The sequence below is a fragment of the Thamnophis elegans genome, chromosome 15 (assembly GCF_009769535.1).
Source record: "Thamnophis elegans isolate rThaEle1 chromosome 15, rThaEle1.pri, whole genome shotgun sequence".
Taxonomy (NCBI): Eukaryota; Metazoa; Chordata; class Lepidosauria; order Squamata; family Colubridae; genus Thamnophis; species Thamnophis elegans.
The window spans coordinates 4,170,472-4,183,307 of record NC_045555.1 but is presented as its reverse complement, the minus strand read 5'-3'; the positions used below and the strand labels follow the sequence as shown (position 1 = coordinate 4,183,307).

Sequence of the window (12,836 nt, the reverse complement as noted above, 5' to 3'; positions counted from 1 at the left end):
AGGCTGACTCAGCCTTACGTCTTTCCGAGGTCAGTAAAATGAGGATTGTTGGTAGGCTGACTCTGTGAACCGCTTAGAGAGGGTGTACAAGCACCGTGAAGCGGTATATAAGTCTATAGTGCTCTTGCTATCTTCCTTCCTTCCTTTCTCCCTCCCTTCCCAGTGATTAGAATGCAGGATTGCAGCTAGCTCTGCTGACTGCCAGGAGTTCGATCCTGACTGGCTGAAGGTCAACTCCAGCCTTCCATCCTTCCGAGGTCGGTAAAACGAGGACCTAGATTGTTGGGGGCAAGAGGCTGACTCTGTAAACCGCTTAGAGAGAGCTGTAAAAGCACTATGAAGCAGTATATAAGTCTAAGTGCTATTGCGATGCTTGGCAATTGGGCCCAGGAACTTTGTCCGAACTAAACATACTCTTGACAATCATGCAATCTTTTAAACAAACACGAAAAGGAGTTTTTGAAAACCAAGAGGAAACGGAGAGGGGCAGGGATACAATAGCAACACAATAAGTTTTTGGGCAGCACCCGTGCAATTCTCGCTTGCATTCACAACGGGATGGAATCACAGATCACATGACGTTGTAGTAGCGCTTTAAAAAACCTTAGTAAGACCACATCTGGAATACTGCAATCCCGTTCTGGTCGCCACAATATAAAAAAAGACATTGAGATCTCTGGAAAGGGAAGGAGCAGAGAAAAAGCAGCCAGGATGTTCAGGAGACTCGAACTGGGTATGTCTAGTTTAATTAACAAAGGATTATGAAGCAGTCTTCTAGTTTGCCTGGACGAAGTATCCCAAATGGCCACCGGAGGGCAGTTGTTTCATACCCTAGGATAGATGGTCTTTTTACTCCCTGCCATGCTGAAACACCCCAAATGGCCACTGGAGGGCAAGGTTTTTATGTCCTGTGCTACAGAGGGTTTAGTCCCTGCCTGGCTGAAATATCCCGAATGGCACTGGAGGGCACTGTTTTCATACCCTAGGATGGTCTTTTACTCCCTGCCCATGCTGAAACACCGCAAATGGCCACCGGATGGCCACTGTTTCCATGCCTTGTGCTACAGATGGTTTAAGTCCTTGCCTGGCTGAAATATCCCAAATGGCCACCAGAGGGCACTTTTTCAATGCCTGTGGCTAAAGACCAGGTGTCAAACCGATTGCGTGTCACAATGACACACCGTACGTTTTTTTTTGCCTTTGCAAGGTGGGGTGGGCAGGGCTTACACATGACGCCTTCGGTCCACGTCTGGTCAGTTTGTACATACACACCCTCCCCTGTGTATAGATGCCTTTATTACCCCTTGGAGCCTGCAGTATCCAAGATCGCCAGGATATGGCAGGTTTTTTCCCCGAGAGTCGCTCCTCTTGCTCTACAGGGCCCCCCTCAATTATGAATATTTAGCTATGGCTGTAACTTACCCCTCCCGCCCTTCAAATTACGGCCATCATACTTTTCCCCCTTCATATTTGCATGCTTGGCAACTGGCTTGCACTTATAAGTCCGCAGCCCCCAGATGTGGTATTCAGCCAGCAGTTTTCATCCGGTTCGGGAGAACTAGTAGTGGTGTCTGCATGACTCCGCCCACCTGCCTAGACATAATGCATGACTTTACGAACCAGTAAGGAAGGCTAAGGAAATCCCACCGCTGGCAGACCCTTTCTGCCATGTGACCATCATTGGCATACTTTCAATGGCAAAATTGGATTCGTTTAACGGCCGTTTGACTCGCTTAACGACCAGGCAAAAAAAAAAAAGATCCAAGAGACCTACCCCGCTGCCTAACAATGAATTTTCCGGTTCTAGTTGGAGACTCCCAGTAACCCTCTCGGGCTGCACCCTCCAAAATAGCCACTAACAGTTGGAGCAGTTTCCAGTGAATCAGTGTTTTCCAGAACATTCTTTCGAAGCAATCACAAGAGCTTACACAATCGCACCATGATTTCACTTGATGTAAAATTAACATATCCCCTTCCTCCCTCCCTCCCCCGGTGATCGAGGATCAGGTTGCCCCCTGTGGTGTTTCCGGATCATCGGATCTTCACGCTGTTCGTTTGTGGCACCGTCAATCAACACTGTGTCCGGATTCTCTCCCGGTGAGTTCAGAAAAAACACATTTGGCTTTTTAATGTACACGGAGGGACTTTTGAACGGAAAATAGTCCAGGACACCACCACACGGTATAATGCACAGAACACAGGCCCAGCGCAAAAGGAAACGCATGTCATGTTTGGGGAAAACGAGGCGGCGCGACGACGGGCGCCCGAGGTCTCCAAACGTGCCTTCAGAATTCCTCGTGGACGTTCCGGGCGTAAATCCATCAGCTTGCTGCCGGTGAAGTACTCACTGTATTTTAAGATCTCTTCCAGCTCCAGGTGGTGATTTTGGTTCTCATCCGCCACAGCGATCATCTGCTTGGCTTCATTCAAGGCGTTGTACTCGTTCATGGGATCCATGTACTCCTAGGAGGAAAGCCAATGGAGGAATAAAGAAACATGCACCATAATCAATTCAAGCTAAAGTACCCTAGATGTTGTGGCCCGTCAGCAGAGCTGGCAGCAAATTCGGACGGTGAGGAGGTTGGGGAGGAAGATGGGCCAGTCCTGAGGTCTGGGGAAGGCTCTGATGAGGGCTCTGTGTCGGAGGCAGAGAGGGGGCCAGGGCTGTATGCCAGCTATCAGCTGCTTTCAGAGTCAGACATCAGTGAAGCAGAAGAACAGCTGGAGCCTGTTCCCAATGTGCCATGCGCAGAGTTGCCAGACGAAGGGAACAGCTAAAGAATAGGGGACTTGGGAGTAAGGCCACAGGTGGATAGTGAATGCCCCCCCCCCCCCGAGGAAATAAAAGAGGAGTGAAAAGGGAGTGGAGTTTGCAGGAAGCCATTAGTTCATTCCTGCATTCTTGGCCAAGTATGGTGGCGTCTGAAAGATATCAGCCTGGCCGCTCTCCAAGCATGATAAAGGTCGGTAATGGTTAACGATCTTGAAAGACTGTGGGAGAGGAAAGACTAGGTCAGAACAGGGAGATGGGGTGAGCTATATATATATTTATTTAGTATATATATATACTTAAAGTCACAACCCCTGGTATGCCCAAGTGTGGGAGGAAGGTCACACTTCCACTCTCTGTCATTAGGCTCGTCACAAGAGTCCACTATTTTTGACACTCTGTTTTAACTCTATTTTAAAGTTTGGTGCCCAGAAATGAGTGCCCAACCCCTCCAAAGGAAAACCGAGTATAGTTGTGATGGCTTTCCACTTAAGAAACTTGGAAGGGAGGTATCTTGATTTTACGAAAATCTCGCAGGCCATTTTGGCCAACTACGGAAAATTGGAAAGGTTATAAAATGGAGAATCAAAGATGGAAGAAACAATTTCACAGGTGTCCTGATATTGGGGACGGGAGGGCGGGGGAAGAGACCACCGTACAATCCTTAACTCTCCCTGTACCTTGGTACCCCAGGGTAAAACTGGAGCTATTAAAAACGCACAAGGGATTCTTCCCGTAAGCGCAAAACAATCTGCGTGATTAAATTTTGCCTCGATTGTTCTGCCGTAACGCACAGCCGAAGGCAGAAGGAGAAGGAGAAGAAAAAAGGGGAAGGAAGATTCAAGTGAAAAAGGAGAAATTGAACAAATGCAATTAAATGCAGCAGAAGGGGGAAGCTGCACATTTAGCGTCCACTCCGACAGGAAGACACGCGAAAACGTTAGCACTCTTAACTCCTCGGGGAAGGATGAGTGAGGGATTAATTCTGGGGTAGAACGGTGCCAACGAGATTAATCGGTAATCCCGGTTATGTGATCTGCATCTTGAACAGATCCAGAGCAGCACAGAAGAACATCTGCTGACAACCCTTTTGTCCATGAGGAACAAAGTACAATCCGGGATATGTTTAATCCAGCGTTTGTCACCCATTAAGATGTGTGGACTTCAACTCCCAGAATTCCCCAGCCAGCTGGCTGGGGAATTCTGGGAGTTGAAGTCCACACATCTTAAGAGTTGCCAACCTTGAAATCACTTGTTTTAATTCAAGTTCACGAGCCTGGGACAGGTCCAATGTCTCAGCCAGTTCCCAGAATTCCCCAGCAGAGAGAGAATCCTGGGAAATAAAACTCCTACACTGGAAAGGCCCCTGGTTTGCAGAAAGCTGAAATAGGTAGGTTGGTAGGTAGCTAGGTAGATACCGTGTTTTCCCCAAAATAAGACAGGGTCTTATTTTCTTTTGACCCCCCAAATAAGTGCTTGGTCTTATCTTCGGAGAGGTCCTATTATTGTTGAGGTGCAGGAGGTGGCGAGCGTGGTCACCTCATGGCGGATGGGGAAGGCTAATTTCAGGGAAAGGGCTTATTTTAGCGCATGCGCTCAAAAGCCCGATTGAGCTTATTATCCGGGAGGTCTTATTTTCGGGGAAACAGGATAGGTAGTAGGGAGAGAGAGAGAGAGAGAAAGATGGAAGCTAGCTAGATAGATGATAGATATAGATGGTAGGTAGGTGGTAGGTAGGTAGGTAGGTAGATGGAAGATAGATAGATGATAGATAGATATAGATGATAGATAGATATAGATGATAGGTAGATGATAGGTAGATAGATAGATAATAGGGAGGTAGAGTGCTAGGGAGGTAGATGGAATAGATAGATGATAGATAGGTAGGTAGGTAGGTAGGTAGGTAGGTAGGTAGGTAGGTAGGTAGATGGAAGATAGACAGATGATAGATAGATATAGATGATAGATAGGTAGATAGACAGACAGACAGATAGGTAGATGGAAGATAGATAGATGATAGGTAGATAGATAGATAATAGGGAGGTAGAGAGATAGGGAGGTAGGTAGATGGACTAGATCGATGATAGATAGATAGATAGATGAGATAGATAGATAGATAGATAGGGAGGGAGGGAGGGAGGGAGGGAGGGAGGTAGATAGATGGTAGATGATAGATAGATAGATAGATAGATAGATAGAGATAGATAGATAGATAGATAGAAGGAAGATAGATGATAGACAGATATAGATGATAGATAGGTAGGTAGATAGACAGATAGACAGATAGGTAGACGGAAGATAGATAGTTATAGATGATAGGTAGATAGATATATACATAATAGGGAGGTAGAGAGATGGAATAGATAGATGATAGATAGATAGATAGATAGATAGATAGATAGATAGATAGGTAGGTAGGTAGGTAGGTAGGTAGGTAGGTAGGTAGGTAGGTAGGTAGATAGATAGATAGATAGATAGATAGATAGATAGATAGATAGATAGATAGATAGATGATAGATAGATAGATAGATAGATAGATAGATAGATAGATAGATAGATAGAAGGAAAGATGATAGATAGATATAGATGATAGATAGGTAGGTAGATAGACAGATAGACAGATAGGTAGACGGAAGATAGATAGTTATAGATGATAGGTAGATAGATATATACATAATAGGGAGGTAGAGAGATAGATAGATAGATGATAGATAGATAGATAGATAGATAGATAGATAGATAGATAGGTAGGTAGATAGATCAGTAGGTAGGTAGGTAGGTAGGTAGGTAGGTAGGTAGGTAGGTAGGTAGGTAGATAGATAGATAGATGATAGATAGATAGATAGATAGATAGGTAGGTAGATAGATAGATAGATAGATAGGGGGGAAGGGAGGGAGGGAGATGATAGGCAGGCAGACAGACAGATTCTGTGAGAAAGTGCCAAGCTGTCTCGCCCGCTCTTCCTTTTGGTGAGAGCTAAATGCAAACCAACTTCCCAGAAGACTGCTGTGCCCACACATCCGTTGGCACACCAACGTGGGAGGGGGGGGGGAATTGAAACAGTTAACGCAGTCGGGCTTTTGGACTGTTTCCAGAGACTTGCCAGCTCAATTCTAGCAAGCTTCAGCTTGTTTCAAGAATTGCTGGCCTGACACTCGCGACAGCAACCACAGCAAAGGAAGGGGGGGGGGAGGAAAACACACGTCATCTGAGGCGCGGGAGGGGGAGAAATGAAGACATTAACCCACGGCGTGGTTACCTCCAACTCTTCCATGGTAACGATGCCGTTACGGTCGGCGTCAATGACGTCTTCGAACTCTTTCTTTCGGTCTTTCACCCAATCGTCGTCCACATCCTGGGCTTGCTGATTTTCAACCGTGCCAACCGGCAAGGAGATGAACTCCGAAAGGGTCAGCTTCTTATCGCCATCCTGATCTGGGGTGGGGGGGGGTGAGGGGGAGACGGGATGTTTTGACAGACAGATGAATCAATCAATCAATCAAAATCAACCAAGCCCTCAAACTAAAACAACCAATCAAAGTGGCTCAGTGGCTAAGACGCTGAGCTCGTCGATCAGAAAGGTCGGCGGTTCGAATCCCTAGCACCACGTAATGGAGTAAGCTCCCCAAGACGCTGTTCCCTTCCCACCAAAGGTGGTTCCTATTGTTCTACTTGCATTTTTACATGCATTTGAACTGCTAGGTTGGCAGAAGCTGGGACAAGTCACGGGAGCTCCCTCCATTAGGGATTCAAACCGCCAAATATATGAATTCCAATAAAATACAACAGTAATCAATATTAAGGTTTCAAAACTGTAGAGAAGCAAGCTTGTCTCCCATTCTGAGGTCTAATCTTTTTTTTTTTACTCCCAGCACGAATCTCGGGTTTTGATTGCAAGTCTTCACCATCAAATGTAAGTTCACAGCGCCTCCACCTGGCCACCCAAATCCCACGCAATTCAGAGCTGGGCTGAGAAGTATCCATATCAGGCCTGCAGCCATATTCCTTTTGGATCTTTGGCCTGCCCGCTTCTTATTCTACTACGCAGTTTCTATTGTGGGTTAATGAGAGGGGGGATGTACGGAGTTAGATGGTATGTAGCCATAACAACATTCTTTCTAAAAAGCCAAGGTCATCTTTTGTCTCTGCACCTTGGCACCTGACCGGAACTGGATGGGTGGCACTGCCAGCATGGCAACGGAAGATTGGACCATGTGATGGACTTGTGGATGTGGAGGCAAGATCATGAACTTGGAACTGGGTGGGGAAACCCGAATCTGAAGCTTCCCAGTTTTTCTTCAGATTCGGGTTTTCCCCGATGTGCCACGTGGCTCTCTTAATCAATTGGAACTTTGAGCAATACTTTGCCTCAGACTCTGATTTAATTTTGGATGCTATTGGAAACCTGACAATCAGGCCAGCTCAGTCATACAACTCCCTGGTGGGAAGATCTGAACTCAAAAGTGTTTTTCAAACCAGATGTTGGAGTTCAACTCCCAGAATTCCCCAGCTGGCATTCACCTCCCTCCCCATCCAGCTCCACCCTGGATGAAATCAAAGGAGCCCGGCCACTGTGCCATCTGATCGTCTGGGAAGATCGGAGTTGGAAGGATGTTTTTTTGAAGAACGTACCCAAATCCCGGACAATTTCCTTGACCATGAATTTCAGCATCCCTCTGCTGTGCTCCGGATGAAGGAAAGACAAAATTCTTCCTCGTTCAGCAACAGATCAGCCGGGGGGTTGTCAGCTTGATACCAGCGGTCTTTCAAATTATCGAGGACTTCCTGGGCTGTGGGGCAGAGAAGATTCAAAAAAAGAGGTTCAGGCAATTCCGAAGACCAGGTTTTAAAAGGCATAAGTGGTCTTTTACCATCCTGGTTAAAACTGACCAGGAGAAAACTTGGTTGGAAGATTTTGGCCCATGAAGAGATGGCTTGTTTACGCTGGCCACATCACACAAGGATAATTTATACACAATGTTTATAGATGGCATCTTCCTCCGGCAAGATTACCGTATTTTTTCAAGTATAGACACATCTTTCCCCTCAAATAAGGCTGAAAATCTGGGTGCGTCTTATACACTGAATACAGCATTTTAGGCCTCCTGAAACCCCGCTCCCTTGCAAAAATGGCTGTGCATAGCCTTTAGGAGACTTCCAGAGTGCTCCTGGGGGCTGGGAGGGCAAAAGTGAGCAATAAACAGTCCTTTTTTACTTGTTTTTGCCCCCACCAGCCCCCAAGAGCACTCTGGAAGCCTCCTAAAGGCTATGCATGTCTCTCTTTTTTTGATAAATAACAGGCCCGTTTTTGCAAAAAATGGGCCGTTTTTTGGGAGGTCTGCAGAGTGCAAAAACTTTTTTTTTAATTTGCCTCTTCAAAATCTTGGTGCATCTTATACTGTGGTGCATCTTATACTCCGAAAAAATACAGTAGGTAAAATGCTTAATAACCTATCTGGAAATGCAATCAAGTTCCAGGCACATATTGCCACATGTGGTGGACATGTAAAAAGAAAGCAAAGGGATTTGGGCAACAGATTCAGATGTGATTAGGAGAAATGGCTGGACAAAGATTGGAATTGAAACAAGACATGGCTTGTTTTTAGTTTCACCACCACAAAGGGCGAAAAGAGATTCCAGGAATTTGTGAGCCGGGAGTTTTGGAAACCACCTCTGTTGGCGGTTCCGGAGGGCTTATCCTGTTCAGGACACAGAACCAATTTGAAAGAACCATGGTTCTGTTGAACCGGCCTTGTTGGGTTGGAAAATTCAGGAAAAGCAGTGGAAGGGACTCTTCAACCCCCAAGAAATGAGGAGGGCTTGAACACAACACACAAGGATGATTAGAGAATGAGGAACTTTTCTACACAACTCTTTAGAATCTCAGTTTTCCATTCGATCCGTTTCTATCACTCCTGGCTCCAGGCATAGGGGGAGACCAGGGAAATGTTTAAAGGCCCCAAAAGCAGTTAAAACAGTTTTAATTTAATAAACCGGTCAGTCTTAGAGGAGATCAACCCTGACTGCTCTTTAGAAGGCCAGATCCTGAAGAGGAAACTCAAAGACTTTTGGCCACCTGATGAGAAGGAAGAAGGACTCCCTGGAGAAGAGCCTCATGCTGGAACAATGGAGGGCAGAAGAAGAAGAAGGGGACGATGGGGAAGGAGGTGGCTGGATGGAGTCACTGAAGCAGTCAGCGTGAGCTTCAATGGACTCCAGAGGATGGTAGAGGACAGGAAGGCCTGGAGGGACATAGTCCATGGGGTCGCGATGGGTCAGACACAACTTCACAACTAACAACAACAATGCCCTGCTTCACTCCAAGACCATTCAAGCCACCTTAGATGCTCATCCTAGGTCAGATTCCAAACCATGGTTGGAGTTACAATTATTTTGTGCCCGTTGCAGAGATTCTTCGCTCTTGCCAACACGCCCCTAAACCGGTTGTGTTACTCCAGGCCTCCCAGAAAAAACGCACAAAAGCTTCCTTATCTGAGTTGTGTGACCTAGAGTATAGTAATCCCTCCGAGGTTAAAAATATAGCAGCAAATATACCGTGTTTCCCCGAAAATAAGACTGGGGTCTTATATTTATTTATTTGTTCCAAAAGATGCATTAAGGGCTTATTTTCTGGTTAGGAATTATTTTCAGGGAAATACGGTACTAATTGCGTCTGTCTAGATTACAATCATAACTGGGGCTTATTTTGGGGGTAGGGCTTGTGTTACAAGCATCCTGATAAAATCATGCTAGGGTTTATCTTCCGGTTGGGTCTTATTTTCGGGGAAATACGGTACTAATTGCATCCATCTGGCTGATGATCTTAACCTGGGGCTTATTTGGGGGGGTAGGGCTTATATACGAGCATCCTGATAAAATCATGCTAGGGTTTATCTTCCAGTTGGGTCTTATTTGGGGGGAAATAGGGCAGTGAAGGAGGGGAGGGATGTCCGTGACTTTGTACATTGTGCAAGCAAGAATAAGAAGCCTTACTTCGAAAACCAGGAGAAAATTGTGATTTTCACAGTCTGGGCTTCGAACCCTGTTCAGGGAGGGGGGAGGGGAAGACACTCACTTTCTTCGTCGATCTTCAGCTCTTCGTTGTTCTTAATCTTGTCCGCCACCTCCTTCTCGTTCATGCCTTTGCTTGCCAGGAACTTGATTTTATATTCATCCCAGGACACGTGGCCTTCAAAGGAGAGGAGAAGCTTCAGCAACCTTCACGCCGTCGAGTGTAAAGGCAAAGTCTTCTCCCCTCCCCCCAGGGCTGCCATTTGACTTAAGGCCAAGGCTGCCCCCTTTCTCTTACCATCGCCGTCAGGGTCCACGGCCCGGAAGTGCATCTTGTTTTCTTCCACGGCTTCCTGGAAGTGCTCCTCGGTCTTCTCCATGATCCAGCGCTGCATCTCTTTGGCGCTGATTTTTTTGTCCCGGTGATGTCAACCCTGCCAGGTTCAGCAGAAAAGGAAAGAGTTAAAGCGTTAAAGAGGATTCCCAATCCCCCGGGTCCAGAAAAAAGGGAGTAATTCTCTCTTTGCTCAGCCAACAACCAGCCTACAAGTTCAGGTGATCAAGGATGGAGTCCCTGAGTATGTCGTTTGGTTACAAGTTTTTGTGCATCAATTCTTGAGATTAAGAATAACATCACTGGTTTTGCATTAACATAACTGAATATTTCACTGTCATTGGGCATTATGTGTTCAAATTACCATTAATATTCTTTCATTTGTAACAATCCTTATTTCCTTGAATTCATAATTACCTATCAAATAACAATAAGTCTTTAAAGTATTATAATATCACCTATCTCCAAGGAGAAAAAGCAGAGATTAGAACAAAGAATTCCCATTAATTTATAATATGCATTCATATTTTCAATTGACCACAATGTCACCAATCATCCAGAGTTCCAAGAATAGTTTTCCATTATTAATTATTAATCCCTATAGTGGTTAAGTATTTCAAATCATATGGATATCAATTGTTCATTACATCATCATTGGTCCGTTTAATATACAAATATCTTTCTAATATAAAATGGTCACTACATACAATTATACCAAAGGGTTCAAATCATCCCACTCTTATACATTGAGATCATTATTGTCCTTTATATATCATGTGAATAGTGCTCTATATCATAACAATAGTATTTTTTTTTCCTTTGCAGGCAAGATATCCGCATGGCCATTACCAATCCCACATGACGACATTACCCACCCCCCCAAATGTTGAGACTCCGCAAAGAGTTCAGAGAAGAAGAACAATGATGATTAGGAAGCTGGAGGATAAAACGTATGAAGAACGGTTGCAGGAACTGGGTATGTCTAGTTTTAATGAAAAGAAGGACTAGGGAGGGCATGATAGCAGAGTTCCAGTATTTGAAGGGCTGCCACAAAAAAGAGGACGGGTGTCAAATTTATTCTCCAAGCACTAGAAGGCCAGACAAGAAACAATGGTTGGAAACTAATCAAGGAGGGAAGCAAACTGGAACTAAGGAGAAACTTCCTAACAGGGAGGACAATTAACTAATGGAACAGCTTGATTTCCGAAGTTGTGGGTGCTTCATCATTGGAGGTTTTTAAGAAAGCTAAACAGCTCTGAAATGGTATAAGGTCTCCTGTTGGAGCAGGGTTTGGACTAGAAGACCTCCAAGGTCCCTTCCAACTCTATTCTGACTGAAGTTTTGTAATAATTTAATGTCAAACCCAGTGGCAGTGGAAGGAATAAATAAAAGCATATTCTCTTAAGCAACAAGAATCGAAGGCAGATTTCCTTCCTTTAAAGCTCAGTGGCTAAGATGCTGAGCTTGTCGATCAAGAAGGTTGGCAGGTCGGCGGTTCGAATCCTTCCCGCCCATAACAGAGTGAGCTCCCGTTACTTATCCCAGCTTCTGCCAACCTAGCAGTTCGAGAGCACGTGAAAAATGGAAGTAGAAAAAAATATAGGCACCACTAATTTTGGTGGGAAGAGAACAACGTTCCGTGCACCTTTGGCGTTGGTGTCATGCCGGCCACATGACCACGGAGACGTCTTCGGGCAGCGCTGGCTCTTCGGCTTTGAAACGAGATGAGCACCGCCCCCTAGAGTTGGGAACGACTAGCACACATGTTCAAGGGGAACCTTTATCTAAAGAATAACTTCGAGAACTGTCCAACTTGGAGAGCAAATCATGGCTCCAACTTATGGAGGAAGCCGTAATCAAGATTTCTCCCGCACATTCCAATGCTGGCTTTCCTATATTCCCTCCTTCCCTCTGTTTTAGGAGAAAAGCAGCCATTTTTAAGTTAAAGCAAGACGGTGCTTACTTGAGAAAATCAACCACCAGCTTCTTTCGGTTCCTCCGCTGTCCGAATCTTCCTCAAACTCCTCCATCTCTTTCCCCAGGAAAACCTCCTGGTGGAACTCTTTGTTGAGATGTCCATCCAGCTCCATCTTGACTCCGTTCAGGTGGTCCGGAGGGAGGATCTCGTTATCGTCTTTGTTGTCAGCCGTTTTCTCTTTGAGGACGGAGCTGTTGGCGGGCCGGGCGTAGACATCCATGAGCAAAAAGACGAAGAGGAGGGATAAATAGATGGAGCCCAGGCGCAGATGAAGACACGTTTGGAAACCATGGTTCCTGTCCTTCAGGAGGTCAGCAGGATGAAGGGTTCTGGTGTCTGGATAACCTGGAGGGGGCAATGGGACAAGCCATGAGCATTACATTCCCACTTTTGAAAAAAAAATAGATACCTCTATCACTACTTAAAAGGGATGCGGTGGCTCATACGCTGAGCTTCTCGATCAGTTTGGCAGTTCGAATCCCTAGCGCCGCGTAATGGAGTGAGCTCCCATTACTTGTCTCAGCTTCTGGCAACCTAGCAGTTCGAAATCATGTAAAAATGCAAATGGAAAAATAGGGACCACCTTTGGTGGGAAGGGAACAGCGTTCTGTACGCCTTCGGGAGTTGAGTCATACCGGCCACATGACCCCGGAGACGTCTCCGGGCAGCGCTGGCTCTTCGGCTTTGAAACAGAGATGAGCACCGCCCCCTAGAGTCGGGAACGACTAGCACATATGTGCGA

At 45.6% G+C, this 12,836-nt stretch overlaps 1 protein-coding gene across 1 annotated transcript; it reads right to left on the bottom strand.

Moving 5' to 3' along the window:
• Positions 1–1,867: 1,867 nt before the first annotated feature.
• Positions 1,868–12,422, bottom strand: SDF4 (stromal cell derived factor 4). The gene is given in 11 exon segments (XM_032231918.1): positions 1,868–2,315; positions 2,317–2,463; positions 6,031–6,206; positions 7,404–7,475; positions 7,478–7,561; positions 9,847–9,960; positions 10,081–10,209; positions 10,212–10,216; positions 12,080–12,119; positions 12,122–12,361; positions 12,364–12,422. Coding segments are annotated over 11 exon segments (1,059 nt in total). The 5' UTR covers positions 12,386–12,422; the 3' UTR covers positions 1,868–2,285.
• Positions 12,423–12,836: the final 414 nt, after the last annotated feature.